Below are 23,966 nucleotides of genomic sequence, written 5' to 3'. Positions count from 1 at the left end.
GGAGGCGTCAGTGCAAACTTTTTTTGCGGGTTGAAAGGTCGCCTCTTTTGGGAATTTGGTTTGGAATCTTGCAAGTTGATGATGATGATGATGATGATAGCCAACTCCATTGTTGATGGGCAACATTTAAAACGCACAGCAGCAGCAGGAGCCCCCCCCCCCCCCCCCGCCAGATGAAGTCAAGAAGTAAACAATCCCGCCATGTTTGCCTCACCTTTAAACTTTGATGATGCCCCCCTCGTCAGCCCCTTACGGCCCTGCCCTGCTTGCTCACTCGCTCCGTGTGTGTGTGTGCGTATTACGGAATGTGTGTAAAGGTTGGTGAGGGTGAAAGGGTAAAGCGGTGGAAAGGGGGGCGGGGGGGGGGGTGTGTGTTTGTTTTGCCAGGATGAGTAAATCCAAACAAACATGTGAACGGAGTGATTTATTTATGAAGTGTGTTGGCACGTCACTTCGGCTCGCTCGCCCACCCTCACCCACTCGACCTACTACTACACCACACCACCCCCCCCCTCCTCCCTCGGGCACCCCCCAAAGCGCAAAACATCCCCACTGTCTGGGACACGGTTGCATAACACACTTTTAGTCTCGCTCCATCTGAGAGAAAGCGGGAGCGGGAGGTTTCATCCCCCTCCCGTCGCAAAATGTCAGATGTTAAGCGATGTTGCGACTGCTCACGACGCAAGAGTAGACAGCTGATACACACACACACACACACACGTACGCGCACGCACGCTGACCTCATTCATGAGTTCACATTCGTAAGGGGGCTGTACGGAGAAAGAGAGACGAAGGTAGGAGGAAGTCAAGAAAGTGAACATCTCGCAAACAAAGCGCGGAGCAGAGCGTAAAGGAGCGTAGCATAAAAAAAAAATGAATGAAGCCGTTTTTTGTGCTGAAACCACGCCCCCTCCCAACTGTCAATCAAATTGCGCCATTCGAAAAGGACACGACTTCATCTGGTGCCCGCGACAAAAGCAAAGCCTCCCTCCGGTGACTGGAATTTGTCCCACTGGGTCGCTGTAGCGGGGGCTTTTCCCCGCTGCGACGACGAGGCGCTCCGTCTAAAGCCGTCATGCCGGGACAAAGCCCCTCGTCCGCGCGCTGGCGAGAAGGCGGCCGACGTGAGTGTTTGTGGAATTGGGTTTCGGGTTTTTTTTTTTTCCCCTACTGAGTGAATGCAGTTTTGGATTTGGCCGTTATTATTTATTTCTTGTGTGTGTTAGCATATGAAGCTAATGGCGGGAAGAGATTAGCATCTCAAAAGAACACGTGATGAAACGTTTGTCGACCTCTCATCTCTCATCTTCCGAGCCGCTTGATCCTCACTAGGGTCGCGGGGGGTGCTGGAGCCCATCCCAGCCGTCTCCGGGCAGTAGGCGGGGGACACCCTGAATCGGTTGCCAGCCAATCGCAGGGCACACATAGACGAACAACCATCCACGCTAACAATCGCACCTAGGGACAATTTAGAGCGTCCAATCAGCCTACCATGCATGTTTTTGGAATGTGGGAGGAAACCGGAGCACCCGGAGAAAACCCACGCAGGCCCGGGGAGAACATGCAAACTCCACACAGGGAGGCCGGAGCTGGAATCGAACCCGGTACCTCTGCACTGTGAAGCCCACGTGCTAACCACTGGACTACCGGGCCGCCTTTTTGTCGACCTGACGGCATTATTATGACCACGGTGTCACCGTTGAACCTCGGCGACATGATGTCATCCCTCATCATCATCATCATCATCATCACAATAAACATAATCCAGCGCAAAATCGAATTGTCCCCGCTTCCCTCGTGACGCCGAGGATTATTCTTCTCATTTAAGCAGGAAAACATGCGTGCCGCAAGTGTTGACGTACCTTGGGACACGCAGGCGAAGGGTTTGTTGCGTACCGACATGAGAGTCAGCAGGTTGAAGAGGAGAGCCACAAAGGTGCCCACCAGCAGGCGGCCGCTACACACACACACACACATACACAAATAAACCAAATGTGAGCACATCCAAAGTTGGTCAAAAAGTTCAGGCCACCCACGTGGGGCTCGCCAGGTGACCTCAGCTCACGATGCTGACAATTTGGGATGTTCATTCGGAAGTTGTGATTTACCGAGGAGAGAATTTTACTTTTTCTCCCCCCCCCACCCCCCCCCCCCCATTTCCTTTTTTGTCACTTTGGTTGCTGCATTTGGAATACGCTCCCAAATCACAATGATTGGAGGGGCTTTCGGGCTTTTTAGGCCACCCCATAAGAAAAAAAAAAATCCCTGTGGGGTTTACGGCGCAGACGGGGTGGGGGGTGGGGGGGTGGCTTCCAGTTTAAAATGTCATCCGGCCCAAACAACGTCTCTTCATGGCCGGGTTCGATATTTGGAAACGCAAACACGACGTAGGCCCCCGTGAGCGGCGGTTCCCCGCGCGTCCGAAAGGCGAGCGGCGACAGCGCCGCGCCATGACGAGGACGCGCGGGCGGGGGCCCGAACGGAATCGAACTTTTGTAGCCGCTCGTCTCCTCTCCGCGGTTGTCGTTGCTCTCTGCGCGCGAGAGAAAAGATTAGCGACGGCTTTGAGACGCTTAAACTCGGTGAGCCTTAAACCTGTCTCCTGTGACCAGATTACAAGAGCCACCCTCCCCTTGTCCCCATCGAGGCGCGCCCCCCCCCAACCCCTCCCCTAGCGCCCTCCCCAAGCCGACATGATTGGACGGTGTGAGAGACGGACAGGTGTCAAAGTGGAGACCCAAACATTCTCTCTTGGTTGCTTGCCTCTAATCTCTTCTGACTCGGTTGCGCGCCTGCGTGTGTGTGTGTGTGTGTGTATGTGTGTGTGTGTGTGTGCGTGTGTGTGTGTGATTGTTTGGAGCTGAAGTTTTAGGCTCCTAACTGGATTGTCCGCTGTGATTAGTGGGGCCAAGTGGGCACTTTTATCAGCGTGCGTGCGGACGCTCGCGCGCACAACTGTCAGAAGACACTAATCCCGCCCAACAACCCTTGAACTCACTTTTTTACACCAGCAAGCCAACAGACACAATACACGTATCCAGTGGGACGACCGGGGGGGGGGCATCCCCGGCGAGGGCTCGCGTCGGTTGCCGTGTGTGTGTGCGTGCGAGACAACGCAAGGAAATACTCACGTGTGGACCTCCGGCTGCTCCATGAAGCGCTCGAAGCTAGCAAAAGACAAGAGAAAAGTGCCATTAGCGCACGTAGCGCGATGTGATGACTTTTTGAGATTTTATTCGAAGGCCGCAGGCGCCATGCCGCCCAACTTGTGGTAAAGTGTGTGCGCGGGCGCCAGACCATCGGGAGTGATCGGGAGGTGACGTAAATAAAAGCGGACAAGGTGCGAACAAACGGGAAGCACGCCAGCGCAAATGCGCATCGACACCCCAAAGACGCTCGCCCGCTCGTGTGCGTGCGCAGGCGCTTTGCGTGTCGGGGCCGACACAAAGGCCGTCTGTCTCGTCTCCCATCAGCTGTCCAATGCGGTCGAGGCGCAAAGTGTTCTGGTGTCAAGTAGAGTTGGGAGCTCCCCGGCCGGGTCTGCAAAATTGGATTTCTAGCAACATTTGCGAGGAGAAAAACTCCCGAGTATGAGTGTCTGAAGAGACAATTAAAAGAATTCTATGTAGAAGGACTCGATGTGGAGGCGGCCCGGTAGTCCAGTGGTTAGCACGTCGGCTTCACAGTGCAGAGGTACCGGGTTCGATTCCAGCTCCGGCCTCCCTGTGTGGAGTTTGCATGTTCTCCCCGGGCCTGCGTGGGTTTTCTCCGGGTGCTCCGGTTTCCTCCCACATTCCAAAAAAAACATGCATGGCAGGCTGATTGAACACTCTAAATTGTCCCTAGGTGTGAGTGTGAGCGTGGTTGGTTGTTGGTCTCTGTGTGCCCTGCGATTGGCTGGCAACCGATTCAGGGTGTCCCCCGCCTGCTGCCCGGAGATAGCTGGGATGGGCTCCAGCACCCCCCGCGACCCTAGTGAGGATCAAGCGGTATGGAAGATGAATGAATGAATGAATGAATGAATGAAAGGACTCGATGTGGGTCTTTACTTTTTAATCAGTATTCGAATCTTTTTGAGGGATCTTTCAAGAACCGCAAAGGTTTTGGCTCGGTTCGGGACCAAAAAGCCTGGACGCCGCCGTACGGCGCCGCTGTCGTCACGACAAAGCCGAATTCGACAGACGCGAGCGATCAAATCATCGCCGGCGGCAACCCGTCACGTTCCATTCGACTGACAGAAATGTGAAAAAGTGAAGAGCGGCATCACGGTGGACGAGCGGTTAACACGCCTGCCTCGCAGTGCGACCTCAGGCCCTCCCCCCGTGTACCCCAAACATGGACCGGTCCATTGTTGGCCGGCGAGAAGAGGACAAACCATCTGCCGAAGCCTCAGATGCCAGACTCCGCACCAGCAGGGGGCAGCGTGTCACAGGTGGGCACGAGAGACCAAAACAAAGCGGTTGGACATCTTGGGCTCCCTTGATTGGGAGGTGCGGACCCGAGCCCGCGCTCGCTTCTCTTGTGTTTCTCCACTCAGTTAAGCAAACTTTTAACGAGCTCCTGCCCCCGCCAGCCCACCCAGCCGGTCAAAGATGACAACTTTAAAGAGGCACAGTGGGGAACAGTACACTGCGTCTACGGCTAAGCCTGAAGGGGGGTGGATGGGGGGGGGGGGGGGTCACGCCAAGGTCAGTTTAACTATTTAGGGCCGGGCTGTTGCTTTGCGAGTGGGCCACTCGATTGGAGTCTTGGCGTCTGAAAGAAAAGACTCCTCAAGTTGGACCAACGGCGCTTGGACCACTTTGGGGGTCAAACCCGAAGAACACGTCGACGCCGCTACTCCATCGCCGCCTCGCAACGTTCGTCGTGATGCCAGCGAGGTGAAACGCTCAACTCAACCGTGTCAAGGTTGCCGTTGGACCCAGTGAGGATGGGGTCCAATTGTTCTGTCTGGGTGCCAAAGTGGTGGGGAAGGAGGCGGGGGTGGGGGTGGGGCTAGGGGTGGGGGGGGGGGTGTTCACCCCGTGTGAGGGCAATGATGCAAGAAGACAGTTGGACAAATGTTTGGTGTTGTTGTGGAAATACAAAATAATTGAAATTTTAATGAAGAAAGACAGAGTGACGGGCGAGATGAACAAAGACGTGCGAGCGACTTCGGGTCATCACAAACGCCTCATGATACTTACACTCGGGCTGCGTGTGTGTGTGTGTGTGTGGGTGTGTGTGTGTGTACGTGCACGCTGCCGACACACCTCTCCTTGAGGATGAACAAGGCTCCCAGCTGGACCAGCACAGTGGACGCAAAAACGGCCAAAACCTCCAGACGGTCAAACCTGAACACAAGCGGGTCAAAACATGGTCAAAAGCAGTGACAAGCCCCGCCCACTGACTGATGGTTTAAAAACATGTACACATCCGCGTACACAAAGATACTCAAACATCAAATCTGCAGAGCGAGAGCAAAAGCGACAACGTGCTCGTCGTCCGGTCGACGTTACGTCGAGAGGGGCCCAGTCAAGCTGAAAAGATTTCCCACTCGATACAGCCCCTCTTCCACACCTCCGGTTCAGACCAGTTCACCCCCCCTCGGCTTACTTTGGCAAAACAACATGGCGAGGAACATCTTTCCGGATTTTCCGACCGACCACACCAATGAATCAATATTTCAGGGTAATCGAAAAAACGGAAAAAAAATTAATTGATAGAACCATCAATGATTGAAATAATTGTGACTTGCAGGCCAACTGCATTTGGGGGCGGGGCTTGTGATGATGGCGTGCGTTTGCTGGACTCACCCGAAGGAGAAGACCTGGCTGGGCTTCTTCATGCTCACCCAGGAGCTGATCAGACACGTGACCAAGCTGCGAGACAAAGAATGAAATTGGAATCCGAATGAAGAGCAAGATCGACCTGGAAGCAGTTGATTGGAAGACACCGATGATGACGTCACGCCGATGATGACGTCACAATGATGACGTCACGATCGGGCTCACCTGAAGAGCTCAAAGATGGTCAGGTAGGTGTAGGCTGTCAGAGCTGAAACACAAAACGGGTGTCATGTTATTCAAATGAGCTTCTGGTACTCAACCCGACCCCCCCCCTAGCCCCCCCTCCAAAAAAAAAATCTAGTGGCGTCTTGAAAAACGAGTGACTGGAGACAGAGAGAAAAGAGGATTCGAGTATTTGGAGTCACAAGTGTGGCCTTTTGTGTTGGCACCTTTCCCAACTGACTGCGAGCGACTCAGTGGATCATTCAAGATGGCGCCCGAGTGAGTCTTTGTTTTGTTTTTGTCGTTGTCGTTGCGATGTCGCCATGACGCAAAGTCGTTCGAAACGTATTTGTCGCGTCTTTGTTGAGCGTAGTTGCTCGTTCTCGCAAGACAAACTCCTCGTGCGTTCTACATACTTGGCCGATGAAGAGGATTCCGATTCAAACCCCGCTCGATGACATCATCAGCAGTCGAAAACAAGCAACCAATCAGAGGGCTTGTGTTCCTCCAATGTCATATGGCCGCTCATACTCACCCGTCTTGTTACTTTTCCTGTCTTTTTACTCGCCTGTCTGCCTGTCTGCCCATCCGCCCGCCCGTCTGTCTGTCGACTGCCCTCCCGGGCGGCTCGCTGTAATCGGACGCAGCGTCGGGGGGGCGGGGGGGAACGAGGAGAGCAGATTAGAGCGGCTTTGTGCCGAGAGGAACATTTTGTTTCCCCAGCGCCGGCGTCCGTGTTGGCCAACCTGACGGCGCGTAATCCTGACAGAGCGAGACCCACTGAGACCGCTCAATCAATCACTGGCAGACGGACGGACGGACGGACGGACGCACGGAACGACCGAGATGGACGCGGCCACGGAGCGGGAGAGGGAGACAGATGGAGGCAGACGGCACTGTGATGGGAGGCCGGCCAGACAGACAGACGGGTCAGCGGACAGATAGACCTGCAGTGACACCCAGAGGATCTCTCGCTCTCACACACACACACACACACACACACACACACACACTTTAGAATGAAAAACTTGTGAGGACTGGCCTAAATGTCTTCACTTCTCAAAAATGTCCTCACTACGTTGGTCTTATAAGCACAGTGGTCCTCACAAGAATAGTCATACAAACACACACACACACACACACACACATACGGTCACAAGCAGACAGAATATTTGCTCTGGTGAGGTAAAAAGAAAAGTCATGGCGACGGAGATGACAGATGGCGAATAATCAGGACGACAGAAGAAAAGCTGGAGGAAGCAGGAAAGGGAAGGATAAATGGATGAGGGGAAATATGAGCAGCAGGGATGAATATTTAATGATGTGCACGTGCACGCGAGCCGCCATCTCACTCACGCGCGCACGTGCCAGTGAACTTTTTGGCTTCGGGTTGCCAGCCCCGCGTCAAGTCGAATAAAAGACGGAAGGGGCGACTGGGCGACATGTGCGGAAATATTCATTCATTCATCTTCCAAGCCGCTTGATCCTCACGAGGGTCGCGGGGGGGTGCCGGAGCCTATCCCAGCTCTCTCCGGGCAGTAGGCGGGGGACACCCTGAATCGGTTGCAAGCCAATCGCAGGGCACACAGAAACGAACAACCATTAGCACACCCACTCACACCTAGGGACAATTTAGAGCAGTGGTCACCAACATGGTGCCCGCGGGCACCAGGTAGCCCGTGAAGACCACTTGAGTAGCCCGCCAGTGCCTGGACATTGTGATTTGCTAGTAGAAATTATGATTTAAAAATGCAAACATTGGCAGTACTGTGAGACATTTCGAAACACGATCAAAGTCTGACAATTTAAATCATCAAGTATTAAAAATAACACATCCTCATATTATTGAAGGTATTTTGGACAAATATGTTATTTCAGACGTGTATCAATTTGGTAGCCCTTCACACAATCGGTACACATGAAGTTGCTCTCACCCTCAAAAATGTTGGTGACACCTGATTTAGAGTGTTCAATCAGCCTGCCACGCATGTTTTTGGAATGTGGGAGGAAACCGGAGCACCCGGAGAAAACCCACGCAGGCCCGGGGAGAACATGCAAACTCCACACAGGGAGGCCGGAGCTGGAATCAAACCCGGTACCTCTGCACTGTGAAGCCGACGTGCTAACCACTGGACTACCGGGCCGCCCATGTGCGGAAATACTGCCGCTGAAATTGTCTTTTCACAAGAAAGAAGTCACGTGACTTGAGCCACTTCAAAATGGAATCCCGGGCATCTCCAAAAATGACTTTGCTAGTCATTTATTCTGATTTGTAATACGCGGCGGGGTTGTGTCCGCCAAAGTGTTGCTTGTTGTTCGTCGTTGGGTCGGGGGGGGGGGGGGTCACTGGCATCATACGGCGCTCGGATTGAAATTTCCTTCAAAACGACGGCAACAAATATCTGGGCCAAGGCTTACAAAACAAAAAAACAAAAAAAACCGGAATTAAAGTTGATCCAGTAGCTGGAAGCCTCGTTGTTGATCATTTTGTGACGCGCACGCACACACACACACACACACACACACACACACTTTGAAATGGGAGACGGAGATGCTGAGCCCGGCCGATAAGTGCTTAGTTGTCACTGGTTCCGGTAAACAGTAAACTGAGAAAACCTGCCCGCTGGGACGAGTACACTTCGCCACCGTGTCGCTAATCAGCAGCATTTTCATTCCTGCTTGACCGCCAGAGCACAAACATTCAATCTACACACACACATGCACACACACACGCACGCACGCACTCGTAGACGCGGTGGCGTTCCGAGCAGATGAGAAACAATACGTCGGCGGCGTCGATAAGAAAGCGGCCATTTAACGTCTCGAATCTCCACCGGTGGGATTTGCGCGGCAGCCGGCGGCGACACCTTAAACCCGGGCCGATACCAAATCAATGACACTCGATCCTCACCAACAAAAGTGCAAACAATCGTTTGTTGGCTGGCGGCGGCGGAGGTTGTTGCAACATCCGCGCAGTCGTCTTGATGCGATGGAGACGTGGCGCTCAAAAGGCGCCCCCCCCCCCCCCCCGCCTGCTCACTGAACTGGCATTCAAGCGGACTGGATTTTCGAGTCGCGTTGTCAGAAGAAAGTCAATCCAAATCAAAACCCGCTTTCATGCTCATCCCCGAACCTTCACTCGATAAAATATCAAACTTCATCTCTGCGCCAGTGGACCAGCCAGCTTTACTCTTGGCGCGCACGTGTGTGTGTGTGTGTGCGTGTGTGTGTGTGCACGCTTGAAGAAAAGGGACTGACTGTGGACACTTGATGCTGAGCGAGAGCTCACTGTCAAGGGTGTGTTTGGAGGACAGATGAAGGTGAGAGACAACACCAAGAGATGCCACACCCACACACACACCGACACACACACAAACACACACACACACACACACACACACACACACACACACACACACACACGAGCGTGGGTGTAAGTGACACAAAGAGCCAACTGCGTCTGTTTGTCAGCATGGACAAGATGGACACAAATGTACCTAAACTGTCTACTTACTAGTGTGTGTGTGTGTGTGTGCGTGTGTGTGTGAGGGGGCGGGGGGGGGGGGTGCAGTCAAAAAGCTGCTGTCTTGGAAAAGACTGAAAGATGATATTGCTGGTGACTGCACAATTTGATACGGGATCACGAGCTAGCGCGCGAGCACACAAACACACACACACACACACATTCAGACAGACACGCACACGCGCACACACACACACACACACACGCACACACACACACACACACTTTAGAATGAAAAACTTGTGAGGACTGGCCTAAATGTCTTCCCTTCTCAAAAATGTCCTCACTACGTTGGTCTTATAATCACAGTGGTCCTCACAAGAATAGTCATACAAACACACACACACACAAAGTTTTGTATGGTCATCATCAGCTTGCATTTCAGCAACCGTGCAACAACAACAACAACTCTGCTCGAGCAGCACTTTGACACATTGGCAGCCACGGTCATGTGTGGGCAAACAGGAAATGAGATCACAGGTCGCGAGTGTGTGATCATCTGTGCGGGTGCGTTTCATACCCATGCTGTTGGTGGAGCTGCACCACACGAGCAGACAGGCGGTGCACATCAGGTTGAGGAAACCAAACAGCAGAATCCTCCAGGACTACGACACACAAAAAAAACAAACGTTTCACGCGTGCATTCTTGTGCACATCAGTAGTCGTGTGTGACCGACCGACCAACAGACAGACAGACAGACAGACAGACAGAAAGGCGGCTCATCAGCTAGTTCCTGCGGAAGGCTGGTAAGGTGGGCCATCGGCCCACAAAAGTGTTGTTGCTTGGTTCAACTTTTTGTTCATCTTCATTGCTTATCGCGAAAATAAAGAGATGTTTAGCTCCACTAAATAACTAACAATTTCATTGCAATGCTTGTGGGTAGACAACATTTTTTCGCTAAGATGCCCGCGCGATCGTAGTGAGCCACTGCCTGAGCGGCGCAGTGGCGGCGCGGTGAAGTAGGTACGTTTTGAACAAGGGACAGACGGAAGGACATACCGCATGCGGGACAACGCGCAATATATATATAGAAGATGATGTGGAAGTCAATAAAGACGAATTGGATTGGATTCCGTGCTAACGGCTTCCGTGCTAATGAGCTAGCGTTAGCGATTAACATTGAAGGGCATCGTGCCAAAATCTACTCATTCATTCATTCATCTTCCGAGCCGCTTGATCCTCACTAGGGTTGCGGGGGGTGCTGGAGCCTATCCCAGCTGTCTTCGGGCAGTAGGCGGGGGACACCCTGAATCGGTTGCCAGCCAATCGCAGGGCACACAGAGACCAACAACCATTCGCGCTCACACTCACACCTAGGGACAATTTAGAGTGTTCAATCAGCCTTTTGGAATGTGGGAGGAAACCGGAGCACCCGGAGAAAAGCCACGCAGGCCCGGGGAGAACATGCAAACTCCACAAAGGGAGGCCGGAGCTGGAATCGAACCCGGTACCTCTGCACTGTGAAGCCGACGTGCTAACCACTGGACTACCGGGCCGCCCGCCAAAATCTATTTTGTCACAAATATCGCTCATCTTTCTTACATGCTGCGGACATTCTTTTATTAGTAAGTCGAGTCATCTGCAGATTTTTTTTTCCTCGTATAAATATCAGAATCAGCCTAAGGGAAAGAAGGAAGAAAAAAAAAAAAACATTTTGCTTGGGCCCTACTGTAAATTTCGTAGCATCTCTTCAAATAACGTACGGCACGGTGTCGACTACAAAAATCTGCAACAAGCAATCGCTTCAAAATGCCAAGACGAGAAGGAGCCACAAACACACACGCGGCACAAACGCTGAGTGCTTTTCTGTGTCAGACGTACCAGAAACAACTCTGTGTGTGTGTGTGCGTGTGTGTGTGTGTGTGTGCGCGCCTGTCAGATGGAGTGTGCTTTATAGTGCGCTGTGAAATCCACAATTACGCTCTGTGCTGTGTTATGACAGCGCTGAGGCGTCTGTTGACAGCACTAGCTGGACACGCGCACCCACACACACGCGCATAAGTGGGCAAACACTGGCGAGCTCAGACCAAAGGCTCCCCTGCCCCCCCCCCTGCCCCCCCTTCTTCATGTCGCGTCTGCTCGCAGGAAGCGCCGGGTAAGGCAACACTGTACCGCCGCCTTCTGGTCAGCCACATGTACTGCGCCAGGGAAAAGTGCTGATTGACAGGATTTTGTGTTAATAAAAATTGCACCCCCCCTTACGCCGCGCCCACCCTAGAAGTGAATAAACGACTCTTCTACCATCAAATGTATCTTTTTTAATCTTGTTTGCTTTTGAGCAAGGCCCGGTAGTCCAGTGGTTAGCACGTGGGCTTCACAGTGCAGAGGTACCGGGTTCGATTCCAGCTCCGGCCTCCCTGTATGGAGTTTGCATGTTCTCCCCGGGCCTGCGTGGGTTTTCTCCGGGTGCTCCGGTTTCCTCCCACATTCCAAAAAAAACATGCGTGGCAGGCTGATTGAACACTCTAAATTGTCCCTAGGTGTGAGTGTGGTTGCGAATGGTTGTTCGTTTCTGTGTGCCCTGCGATTGGCTGGGAACCGATTCAGGGTGTCCCCCGCCTACTGCCCGGAGACAGCTGGGATAGGCTCCAGCACCCCCCGCGACCCTAGTGAGGATCAAGCGGCTCGGAAGATGAATGAATGAATGAATGCTTTTGAGCAAAAGTTTGTTTCGTCTACTGAGCAGGGGTTTCATGAAACCAACAAGCGATGGGGAGAGTACGGAAACCAAGCATCGCGCGCTAGCGGGTCACGGGGTATCGGTGACTTCACGAAGGTGGCCGATACCGCCCACCAGAGTTCAGCCATAACAATTGGACATCAAGGATGTTACGCTGGCTAGTATTTGACACGATATATTGGCAGTTTGACACGACAGCAAACTCAACTCAACTGTATTTGTAGAGCACTTTCAAACAGCCATGGCTGCATACAAAGTGCCGTACATGGAGCAGCTAACATATACAAGGATCATGCGTCAGGGCCTGTGTCTGTATCAAAAGTATTTGTAAGAACGCTGCTTGGCATTGGTGAATACTCTCCCCAAGAAATAATATTCATTAAAATGGTATTGAACATCAGTAAAAACATCCCATGTTCTACTGCTGGTTGCAAGAATTCACCATTCAACAAGTGTACAAATGTACTGCAGCATTTCCATCAAGAGAGGAACGTGAACTTAAAGCCTGAACGCGTCCACTCTTGACACCTTTCAACATTATTTATTTTAACATCAAGCAGCTTGACCGCGAATATGAAACGCAAACTCGAGAGACGCCGTAAACAATTACCATCAAGCGGGCAAAAATGTCAAACGTGCGTGAGAGCACAAACACGCACGCTAACACGCATCGAAATGAGCCGTCAATCACATGAGTCGTGATTTTGCTGCCAAACAGGATTACAGATTACCCAACATGTTTAACCACAATCACAAGATAAAGACACCATGATTGACTATTTATTATCATCTCATTTACAAACACACGAAGACAGACACACACTCACACACACTTACCCGTCTGTCAGACGTGACCAATCGCAATTCTTGCATGAGTTTTCCAGGTAAAGACCTGTGGGTCTTCCTGAAGGGATGGATCGTGCCCTGCAGGAGGTCGACACGGCATTATTACATGCATGACATGACATTCGTGTTGCATTCCATACATTCCTATCATACGGGGAGGAAGGGGGCGGGGTAAGGCAAGCTGGAAGCATGACTTGTCCTACACTGCCACCTAGAGTGTTGTTTGCGAAGTGTGCATAGCAAAACGGAGGAGCAAAATGTTTTGGACTGGTTGGACTTGAAAGGTGATGTTGAAGGTCAACTCCAAAGTGTTATTTGAAAGATGCCAAATGAACAAGAAAATTAAAGCGGAATACCATCCGAGCACATAACTTTATAAATACAGAAGGAGCAAATCGCCAGCGTCGGGCCAAATCCTCACTCCTCTGTCCAAACTTCTGGATCCAGAAATAGGCCATATATTGAAGGGGGAGGTTCTTGATAAGTGATTCTTACAGCAACTTGTAAGTAATAGGACAAAAACACTCACCAGGACATACGTGTCATGTTTCTTCTTGTGCATTGGGGGCATTTCTGAGAACATACGACACAACGTGAACAAGAGAAGGAAAGGAGAAATAGTTTTTTTTGGTGGGGTGAAATTTCATTTCAAGGGCATGGAGTTTACGACAAAATATGCTGTATGCACATACACGCTCATGACTATGACAATTCTGTCTTGACCCAGATAGTAAAGTTCCATTTTAAAGACCTTTTTAGAAGATTCATTTGATCCGCTTGTGTATCTAACAATGCAAACGGACAGCTGCGGTCATCACTTTTTTCATTTAAAAAAAATTGTCCCTCACTTTCAAAGAGTTGAGCCAAATATGGATGTTTCAATAGTGTCATTCAATGGAAACTTGGCGTCGTTAGCATGTAGCCTGTTAGCATAACAAACCGTGTTCGCTGACGTTGATGACGTCCACCGCAACCATGTCCGGTTTGTCCAGCGGGCCCACCTTTCGCTCGGTCACGCCGGTCGGAACAACATCGGGCTTGGGCCCCAATTTTCTGGGGTAATAGTCGGCCGTACTGAGGTAGGACGGCGCCGCCTCGGACGTGGACAGCAGCAGCGAGTCCATCGAGGCCATCGCTGAGCGCGTCAGATCCTCCTTCTTCCTTTTCCTTTTCTTCTTCGTGTGTCTCATTGAAAAACGAGGCCGCCCTAAGCTTCCATCTTGTTATGCTTCCCCCTGCAGGACAATCCAGAACTCCTTGGGTATTGTCCAAATGGTACGTCCGTTTGTAGTAGTTTAACGAACATAACTCGTTTAAAAAATATATTTTTTTAAATTTAGACCCAGTGTATTTATTTGTTATCTTATTTGTAAAACGACCCATTAACAAACGGGCTTTCCTCTCGATATTGACAACCGTCGTGTTTGTCTTCACGTTCTTTCTGATTGGCTGGCAGAATTCTTCCCATTGTGCGGCGTACATTGTGATAAAAGTGGAACTTGCTTACAAGTGCTTCCAGCTGCATGAGCCTCCACCAGATGGACTGTATCAGTGGCGGTGTGCTTACGGAGCAACATGCGAGGGGCCCCTTGCCTGTCAGGGGGCCTCCTCCCGGCCCCGAAACGGCAAGTAGAGAGCAAAGGCAGAAGCAAAACATGCGCGCGCACACACACACACACACACGCACAGATAAAGGAGGAAGGAGAAAAATGCAATTTTGTAAAAATGTACTTGCTCTTTTGGTCTTTCCCTCGGAGCACTGACATGCTATGCGTGAGGAGGCGGTCCCTGCGATATTAAAGAAGAAAAAAAAACACTCGCTCACAATTAGGCGGGCACACACACACACACACGCACACGCACACGCACACAAGCCCCGCGGTCAGTCAGAGGAGTCGTCAGTCAGTCTTTGTGCTTTCGGAGCGTTTCCATTGCGTCGAGGAGATGTCGGCGAACGTGGCAGAGTTGCCGGCTCGGCTGGCGTCCAGGCTGCGGCGGGCCCGCGACCTGAGGGACGAGGAGAAGCTGTACCGGCACCGGGGTGTCCTCTACCCGCTCCTCATGTGCCCGCCGGAGCACCTGAGCGCCCTGGAGGGCGTGACGGCCAGGGAGGACGACGTCTTGCTGGTGGCTTATCCCAAGTGCGGTGAGGGCCTCCGATCATTTTCCCTCATGTTTCTCTGCCCCCCCCCCCCCGGGTGTGGGGGCCTGTCGGTTAATCGAACAGCCGGCGGAAATTGGACTACATGAGGGGCCCGGTTTACGATATTTTCCAATTGTTGCTTTCTCTTCATACATCCTCATGCAGCATATAACAAAAGGACGTTCACCCCCCCCCCCCCAAAAAAAACTGCAAAAAATGTTTGAAAACTTTTCACACTGCTGTCGTGTTCAGGAACAAAGTGTAGTTAAGTAATTTGGCCGATTCGGTGGTGCCTTGAGAAATAATGCATTGAGGGAGGGAGTGGGGGGGCGGGGGGGAATGAAATACATTTCAACCTCCCATAAGTCTTCACAAACTGCTGCTAATGCATTTTCCAGAGAAAACGGGGGAGGGGGATTCTCCTCCCCGTGCCCCCAAAAGACATTCACAAATATTTAAAATGTGACTATTGTTAGAAAACATGCAAATTAGTGAACCCACAGATGGGAAAACAGCAAACAAGCAGGGTGTGTGTGCGTGTGTGTGTGTGTGTGTGTGTGTGTGTGTGTGTGTGTGTGTGTGTGTGTGTGTGTGTGTGTGTGTGTGAGACACTTGGTCACCGTATTGCGTGACAACCTGCCGCCAAACAATGCCGCTCGACCTGTGTTTGCCGTTCCGGTGGCTGACAATGAATGGAACACGCGCCAAACCATCTCATAGTGTGTGTGTGTGTGTGTGTGTGTGTGTGCAGGTTTCAATTGGATGGTGGGCGTGCTGAAGCAGATCCTGACGCAGGCCACGGGAAGGACAATCGACATCATCATGCCGCCGCTCATCGAGTTCTTCGGACCGGACGTCGCTCAGGTTTTTCAGTTCGGCTTTCAAACGTTGGCCTGAGCGAAAGTGGGGGCCTGGAGAGCCCCCGTCTGGCCTGTTTTCCACGTCTCCCTCCTCCAACCCACTTGATTCAATTTGAATCCTTATCAGATTTTTGCCAAGTTTGCCGTTGAGTTAATCAGGTGTGTTGGAAGGGGGGTGGGGGGCATTGAAAACAGTCTGAAGAGGGGCACCACCCCTGCAGACCCCCCCCCCCCAAAGCGCCAGACCTGTGCCATCCTCGGCTCCCACATCTCCCTCTTTGCTTCCCACCGTCCTGGTCGAGGGCGCCAAGTGGCGGTTGCACGGCCCCATTGACGGCCACCTTCTGTCGCCCCCTTCAGGTGATGGACCAAATGGCATCTCCCAGATTGTTGGGCACCCACATGCACCCCGACAACATCCCCGCCTCCTTCTACGCCAACAAGAGCAAAGTGAGCGCCGGCGGGTGAGCCATCGCTCGGTCCGCTTGTCGTTGATGACGCCTTTTGTTGGTGGTCTTGCAGATTCTGGTCATCTTCCGGAACCCCAAAGACACGCTGGTGTCCTTCTACCACTTCTGCAACAGCAACCCCGTGCTCCCCTCCTCAACCTCCTGGGATTCCTTCTATGGCAACTTCCTCTCTGGAGAGGGTCAGTCACTACATACACACACACACACACACACACACACGCACACGCACACACACACAGAATTGAATAAGGGCCGTTGTTGTTGATGTTGCGCGCGGCAGTTCCCTGGGGCTCGTACTTTGACCACGCCTTGGCCTGGGAGCAAAAGATGGCCGACCCCAACGTGATGATCGTCACCTACGAGCAACTCAAGCAAGTAAAGGAATACACAAAACTCCTCATGTAGCAAACATTTGAAGACGCGCGGTCAGCCGACGGGAGCGGCAAGCAGAGCCAAAAAGAACTTTCCAGAACTTTTAATCTTGTGACGCAGGACCTGGCCGAGAGCGTCCGTCACATTTCGTCCTTTTTGGACGTGGAGATGAGCGACGCTCAAGTGCAGCTGGTGTCCGACGGAAGCACCTTCGCCGCCATGAAGGGGATCTCGCAGATGTCGCACGGCCCCATGGGAAATATCTTCTTCAGGAAAGGTGCCCCCCCCCCCAAAAAAAAAAGGAGGGGGTAGCTTAGCCTAGCTTAGCATGGCCGGCGTTTAGTGTTACTTTTCAAATTTTTGGCTCGCATTTCAATGGCCCCCCCCCAAATATAATGTTCAGGGTTGAAAAGGGCGAATATTCATTTCACTATGGCGGCATTAAAAAAAAAATCTAAATGAGATTTCCTTTTTTGATAAAGCCTTTTATATGAAACAGGCACTTTTAAAACGGCTGGGTCCAAAAAAAACAACAACAACAAAACAAAAAAAATGGTCAAAAATTGATTTATCTGCAGGGCTTGCTTATATTTCTATTATTTTATATTAATATTTTATATTTATTTAGATAGTGTACTTTTTGTCTTCTACTTTCCCCCTTTCTTAATTTTGTTGCTTTAAATCGGGAATGTCTCCATTGGTGGCCGGGTAGTCCAGTGGTTAGCACGTCGGCTTCACAGTGCAGAGGTACCGGGTTCGATTCCAGCTCCGGCCTCCCTGTGTGGAGTTTGCATGTTCTCCCCGGGCCTGCGTGGGTTTTCTCCGGGTGCTCCGGTTTCCTCCCACATTCCAAAAACATGCATGACAGGCTGATTGGACGCTCTAAATTGTCCCTAGGTGTGAGTGTGAGTGCGAATGGTTGTTCGTTTCTGTGTGCCCTGCGATTGGCTGGCAACCGGGCCTGCGTGGGTTTTCTCCGGGTGCTCCGGTTTCCTCCCACATTCCAAAAACATGCATGGCGGGCTGATTGGACGTTCTAAATTGTCCCTAGGTGTGAGTGTGAGCGTGGATGGTTGTTCGTCTCTGTGTGCCCTGCGATTGGCTGGCAACCGATTCAGGGTGTCCCCCGCCTACTGCCCGAAGACAGCTGGGATGGGCTCCAGCACCCCCCGCGACCCTAGTGAGGATCAAGCGGCTCGGAAAATGAATGAATGTCTCCATTGCGAGACAAATAAAGGTTTTCTTATCTTAAGTTTTGTACGAAACAACCCATAAAGTTAATGTTTTCTTCGTTTTGAGCCAGCAGTTTTGTGCCAGCGTGTGCAAAACCGCCTTTGACGACGCGATCATGTCACGCGTGCGACCGTTGCAGGCGAGATCGGCGACTGGAGGAACCATTTCAGCGAGGAGCAGAGCCGCAAGATGGACCGGGCGTTCAGCAAACATCTGGCCGGAACCCGATTGGGCCGCTTGCTCGACTACGAACTCCACTGCAAGTAGTCGGACGCCGCGGCAGCAGTCGACAACTTTTCCGAGGGCCTCGCGCCAACTTGGCCCGAGGCGAGCTCATATTTCGAAAAGATGAGCGGCCAAGCTTGAAAATCGATTTAACTCTAAAGAGAATCGAGATGAAATTCAGTTGGAGAATCCATTTTATCGGCTACCTACAATGAGAAATCCGTTTTCCTCCGCCTAGCGGTGGTGGCTGCCGGGTCAATAGAGGGCGCTAGCGCAGCATCCGACCGCTTCGGCTAAGTCTGAATCTGTAACCAAATCCAATTTCTAAGGAAATCTTTGACCCAGCTCAACCAGTTAATTGTCACGTTGACCTCTGTTGTGTCATTTTACGACGCCATTAACCTCCCGCCATGTAAACAAATTTGAGCACGGCGGGGGGCGCTCCATTCCATGTGACACCTGACGATGGGCTTGCGGGAGGGCCTCCACCCCGCGGCTGCCAAATGATTCAAGCTCAGCAGAAGCGGCGGCCTTCAGTCATGTTCCTGTTCCTGTTCCTTCGTCCCCTCAATGGCGCAACTCCTTGCCTCAGACCAAATGTGCGCATTTTCTTCCTCTTAAGATGTCCCAACTTGCGGTCAGGCTTGACTGTTCCCCCGGAACGTCGGAGATGCCGTCATCGGGTTTGACTTTACTCTCGGGCCGAATCCTCATTTTCAAACGATCCGATGGAAGCAATCATTTGTTCACATCATCCCACAAGCCAACGTGTAATTTCCCCAGGGATTAATAAAGTATCGATCATTTATCTCTACTTGGCCATTTTGTCCTTTTCTGCTGAGAGGAAATATCTCAATAGAGAATAGAAGAAGAACATTTTAAGCTAGTAGTAGTTGAATATTGCTATTTATATGCATGCGGGTAAAATGTATTTATTTTGGCCCAGTTAATGAGTGACAAAATGCCAAACTTTCACCGATGGAATTAAGTGTAACGAATCCCACCGGAAATGCATTACATTGAAGGAACGAAGCAAACCGGAAGCGTGACTCCCGTCTGCTAACTTCGCTGGTGTCCGTCCTCCCGGGTGACGTCACAAGAACTGCCGCGCGTCTCTCCAGCGCGTTCGCGAATGGACGTCTTCACAGGCGCGCGCGCGACCTAGGTAAGCGCCAGCACGTCTGTTCGATCAATTCTCGTCTTTCGCCCCTTTCTGCTCAATCGATTAGTTGATTAATCGATTGATCGGAGCCAGCTGCCATAGCTATCTAATTAGCCAGCCAGCGTTAACCGCAAACGATGCGAAATGGACCCGTATAACGCGCGCTGCCTCGTGACGTCATCCAAATTCTTTTTTTAAATGTTCTAGAAGTCACAGTTCGTCTATTTGTCAGGTTTTTGGCACGCTGCTAATAGGACGAGTGTCATCCTATGAGTAGAACAGGTGAATTTCCCTTGTGGATCATCGATACGATCACATTGGAGCAATTTAAAGCACAAGATTGGATGAAATCGGGGGGGGGGGGGGCGGATGGGATTTGCGAATTTGCGGTGGATGGGGTTTTTAAGCTTATAAAAATCATGAAATAACATTTTGGGGGGAAAAAAGAAAACTCGTTCAACATTTGTCACACATGATGGAAGCCATATTTGTCTGGAATACCAATTACCCCCGTGTGTGTGTGTGTGTGTGTGTGTGCGCGCAATCACTCATGTAGCATCCGCCAGTCATGCAGCAAAAGATTTGCTCTGGAGGTTCCCTCTCTTTCCACGATGGCCCCCGCTCGCCGTTCTTCCACAGCCTGGACGCCCGCGCCGCGTGCCCGCACGAGTACGACGGCTTCAGCATCACCGGGAAGCTCCCGGCGGGTCCGCCGCGCGACGCCGCCCTCCCGGCTGTGCGCGGCGTGCGGCGCTCGCTCAGTGACGGCAGGGACGCCGCCCACTTCCTGATTTCCAGGAGGAGGACACGGAGCGTCGGCATGCGACAGGACGGAGACCAGGACGAGGAGTGCGGCGAGACGGACGAGGAGGACGGGACCTCGGATAAGCCGCCGGATCATCACGGCGGTTTGCGTCCGGGCCCGGCGCCGCTGCTCGGTGAGACCGTCAATGACCTTGTGACCCCCTTTCCACTTCGCAGCTAGACGAGCAACAGCAAGAGCTCAAATGCTCCCGTCTCCAATATTCAAAGAGCCCCCCATTGCACAAAGCACGGCCTCCTCCAAGACCCGCCCCCCCCCCCCCTTTCACTCCCTTTTCCACTGCACGCATGATCCAACACTCATGACATCAACCAAAGCCATTTTCCAAGATGCTTCTCCCACCAACCGACCCAGTGATGACCATCATAGACCTCTTTTTTTTTTTACACAAAGACTTCTTTTCCAAATCCTCAAAAAAATCACAAGAAACCATTTCCTACAAGGGCCCCCGAATTTCAATACCGTGAGGCTTCATTTGCCCCCGCATGCGTGACCTCAAGGACCCATCTTTCGCGACCTCAAAGACTCCTCCCACTGGACATGACATTGAAGACATCTCGACATGCACCGTCTCATACCTCTTTCTTCTGGGCCCCCCCCTTTCCTCGCAGGGCATCACGGTTGTTCGGACCCGGACGGTGTCTGGTCCTCGTCAGCGGCGGGTCACGGAGGCTTGGTCGGCATTGGCGGCGGCGGCGGTAGCGGCGACGGCTGCGGCGTCCTGCAGCAGCGGCTGGCTCGCGTCAGGTCGGAGCTGGCGCAGGCCGACACGCGGCTGCTGTGCGAGCGCGCCCACTCGCAGCATTTGTCCCGCGAGAGGCAAGAAGTAGCGGAGAAGGAGCGGTCGCTGAGCCGGCAGGTGGACGTGGCCGTCATGGTGATCGCCGCCCTCAAGGAGCAGATCAACGCCTCGGAAAGCGAGCTGGAGCGACGTGAAAGGTGAAAACAAAACAAAAAAAAATAATGTTAAGTTGTCGCCAATTGTCAGTATTATCTTTTTTTTTTTTTCCAATCGCTTCATCAAATAAATCTGTAAAAAAATCTAATTTTTTGTGCGGGTCGTTCTCACAGGCAGGTGCTGAGCATCCAGAAGTTTTTGGAAATGGCCGCGCGCCAGGAGACCAGCGGCAAGGTCCGAATCCAGTTGTTCATCGAGAACCTGCTGAGACGCATCGCGCTGGCCGAGACCCTCCTAGAGGACTACCAGGTCCTCCAGGCCCCAACGAGCGTCGTCGCACCCCTCCCGGTCTGCCTCGCGAGTCTCACGGGCGTCTCGTCTTCTCAGGGACGGCAGACGCCGGCAACCGACCGCGACAAACCTCGCAAGATCACCAAGAGCAGGTCGCCGCACCAGCGAAAATTGACTTTTTAATCCGTCTGGTGATGAGATAATCTTCCTATTTCTTGTCATTTCCCATGAATTTTCTAAGAACTGCTGATGATCTAAGGATCTACTTACACTTTGTTACGAAAAAAAAAAAGAATAAGTTGGAAAACATTTCAGATTGAAAATGAAGACACAAAACCAAACAGCGCCCCCGCTGGAACCGGAACGAACTGCTCCGTTTCCTCTGCCCAAAGAGGCGAAATTTATCACATTCTAACGTCAACTTTATACCTTATAACTTTATTATATTTATAACTTTATACCTTATAATGTGAAATTCATCACATTTAAAACATGACACGCATCCCGATAAAACGTGAAAAACGGTTTGAATCTGTCGCCGGAGTGCGGCGAGTTGATTTGACACGTGCCTTTTGCGATTGTTCCACCGCCAGGTCGGCAGGGTGTCAGCTCTCGTGCGGTCTTCACGGCGACGCGACGTCGGCCGAACAGCGCGAGCGTCTGGCGCACTCGTCGCGTCTTTTCTGCCGACCCGAACACCGAGTCGACATCTGGAACCAGCGGCGGCGCTCGACCGGATACGAGGCCTAACGCCGCCAGGAAGCGGCGCGCTTGCGTCATCACCGCGCGACTTCAATTCTTCATTTGAGTTGAGAACACACACACACACACTTGGCCGCTTATCACTGACATCTAACCATTTGGAGTTAATTTTATTGAATTGGTCAATCCAATGATAAAATGACTATAACTATAATTGTATTAGTTGTATGCATAGATCGATGTAAATGTGTACAATCTAATGAGAAAATAGTACATCACGAGGAAGGATCTGCTTTGTCTCAATCCTTCGCTAATCACAGCAGGCATAAGAGGCGATCGGCGTTGTGGTGGTGGTTGTGTCCACGATGCGAGCCGGAGTCCGCGCTTGGAAATGACCCCACTGAGCCACGAGGACCAAAGCGGCAGCAGGAGGACATTTTCATGACGTCATTGACCGCGCATGTGTCGCGAGTGGACAACATGGCAGACGCGGTGCTGTCTGCCGCACTTCCCGGTCTACTTGTGTCTTGCCCAAGTGTATTTTGTGCCGTCATAATGCTATCCGGCGCGTCATCTTTCACGTCAAAAGTGAAATCTCACTCGCAAGTTTTATGTCATGGGATTGGCACGGATGAATAGATACATTCCAGTCAGTGAAGCAGCATCATTGTGCAGTCTCGTAGGTACAACGTTTATACAACGTAACAATTATCTTGTGACGTGTTTAATGACGTGGCAGCCAACTATACATTTTAATAATAGTTTTTAGTTATTAAATGGGCATGAAAAATATTGTTAAGTTACTCGGACAAGATATTCTCATTTTACTGCTACAATGCAGACGCAAAGTATCCCTTTAATCAACCAATCTATCAAATTAATTGACCGCTATTTTGATCGATTTACTTTGGAAAACAATAATCGACATTTTCAGGGTTAGGGGGTTAAGGTTTAAGGTTAGGGGCAAGGTCCCTCCCCCACAAAAACGATCTAACTGCATATAAGCTAGAATGAGGTCGATGTGGAAGTTGCTTGCAATGCTATGTACAATCCAGCAGGTGTCCGTATTGGGCAACAATTCCCATGACACGTGACCACTTTCATGTTATACTTCTTGGACCGAACCATCGATTCGACTTACCCGACGACTGAAGGCAACGGCCGTTCGATCCCTTGACGTGAAGTCGAGAGCTTTCCACCACCCTCTCGTCCGTCACCTTTTCTGACAAACCGGAGAGAAAATAACCAGACGAGCCTCCCCCCTTCCTTGCGCAGCTGCCAGACACAGCAACTGATTTGGCCGCGCCTCCTCTCCGACTGCCTCGTTCGGTCTCGCCGCGACGAGAGTTCCTTTCGAGGCATAAAATGGGACCAGAGACAGATAATTTTCCCAAAGATCATTTGAATCATTCTCCTGTCACGTCATATTTGAATAAATATGAAGAAAAAAACCCATTTCGTTTTGTGTTTCTTTTTTAACACTGCAAACTTACACGTTGATCAAATACTGCCCCAATTGGAAACGGCCACAACCTGAATTGGTTGATAACCAATCGCGATCACAGACACACCTGGGGTCAGTTTGGAGTGCCCAATTAACCTGCCATGCATATTTTTGAAATGTGGGAGGAAACCGGAGCACCCAGAAAAAAAAACCCATGCAGGCGCGGGGAGAACATGCAAACCCCACACAGGAGGGCCGGAGCCAGAATTGAACCCACGACTTCCGCACTGTGAGGCGGACGGG

General features: G+C 51.5%; 5 protein-coding genes across 14 annotated transcripts in view; 4 read left to right on the top strand and 1 right to left on the bottom strand.

The window, feature by feature from the left end:
- The window catches only part of LOC127610524 (sulfotransferase 6B1-like), a 115,205-nt gene extending 96,400 nt beyond the window's left edge, over positions 1-18,805 (top strand). The window contains exons 2-8 of one of the 2 annotated variants that reach the window (XM_052080765.1): positions 15,006-15,186; positions 15,935-16,047; positions 16,404-16,493; positions 16,566-16,692; positions 16,794-16,888; positions 17,006-17,162; positions 18,258-18,805. In XM_052080765.1, the coding sequence (XP_051936725.1) occupies positions 15,006-15,186; positions 15,935-16,047; positions 16,404-16,493; positions 16,566-16,692; positions 16,794-16,888; positions 17,006-17,162; positions 18,258-18,385 (891 nt within the window). In that variant the 3' untranslated portion in view covers positions 18,386-18,805. Of the gene's footprint in view, positions 1-14,938; positions 15,187-15,934; positions 16,048-16,403; positions 16,494-16,565; positions 16,693-16,793; positions 16,889-17,005; positions 17,163-18,257 lie in introns of those variants that run through there. The other variant, XM_052080764.1, reaches the window with a different exon arrangement.
- The window catches only part of LOC127610519 (F-box only protein 41-like), a 116,401-nt gene extending 92,660 nt beyond the window's left edge, over positions 1-23,741 (top strand). For 2 of the 5 annotated variants that reach the window (XM_052080760.1, XM_052080756.1), the window contains one exon: positions 23,188-23,739. The gene's annotated coding sequence lies outside the window, so the exon portion shown is untranslated. Of the gene's footprint in view, positions 1-23,187 lie in introns of all 5 variants that reach the window. The other 3 variants (XM_052080757.1, XM_052080758.1, XM_052080759.1) reach the window with 3 other exon arrangements.
- LOC127610529 (ubiquitin-40S ribosomal protein S27a) overlaps positions 1-23,966 on the top strand; it is a 113,025-nt gene that overhangs the window by 69,921 nt on the left and 19,138 nt on the right. The window lies entirely within an intron of this gene.
- On the bottom strand, positions 1,464-14,239 carry LOC127610515 (zinc transporter 6-like). 2 transcript variants are annotated; one of them, XM_052080747.1, is made up of 9 exons: positions 14,042-14,239; positions 13,570-13,613; positions 13,032-13,118; positions 10,034-10,118; positions 5,994-6,036; positions 5,796-5,861; positions 5,253-5,333; positions 3,132-3,167; positions 1,464-1,957 (listed from the first exon to the last, which is right to left on the bottom strand). In XM_052080747.1, the coding sequence occupies exons 2-9, from the start codon at positions 13,609-13,611 to the stop codon at positions 1,483-1,485; spliced, it is 915 nt and encodes a 304-aa protein (XP_051936707.1). In that variant the 5' UTR covers positions 13,612-13,613; positions 14,042-14,239; the 3' UTR covers positions 1,464-1,482. The 2 variants fall into 2 exon arrangements, with proteins under 2 accessions (XP_051936707.1, XP_051936708.1); XM_052080748.1 differs by having other exon boundaries at positions 13,981-14,238.
- On the top strand, positions 19,405-23,011 carry LOC127610518 (uncharacterized). 4 transcript variants are annotated; one of them, XR_007964881.1, is made up of 6 exons: positions 19,405-19,508; positions 20,062-20,443; positions 20,940-21,267; positions 21,400-21,669; positions 22,111-22,325; positions 22,543-23,011. XR_007964881.1 is itself a non-coding variant. In XM_052080755.1 (6 exons), the coding sequence occupies exons 2-6, from the start codon at positions 20,074-20,076 to the stop codon at positions 22,265-22,267; spliced, it is 996 nt and encodes a 331-aa protein (XP_051936715.1). In that variant the 5' UTR covers positions 19,405-19,508; positions 20,062-20,073; the 3' UTR covers positions 22,268-23,011. The 4 variants fall into 4 exon arrangements, 3 of the variants coding, with proteins under 3 accessions (XP_051936715.1, XP_051936714.1, XP_051936711.1); XM_052080755.1 differs by having other exon boundaries at positions 20,062-20,174; positions 20,304-20,443; positions 22,111-23,011; XM_052080754.1 differs by having other exon boundaries at positions 21,400-21,535; positions 21,614-21,669; positions 22,111-23,011.

Source organism: Hippocampus zosterae, chromosome 11, assembly GCF_025434085.1.
Source record: "Hippocampus zosterae strain Florida chromosome 11, ASM2543408v3, whole genome shotgun sequence".
Taxonomy (NCBI): Eukaryota; Metazoa; Chordata; class Actinopteri; order Syngnathiformes; family Syngnathidae; genus Hippocampus; species Hippocampus zosterae.
This window is presented reverse-complemented; position numbering and strand designations above follow the sequence as displayed.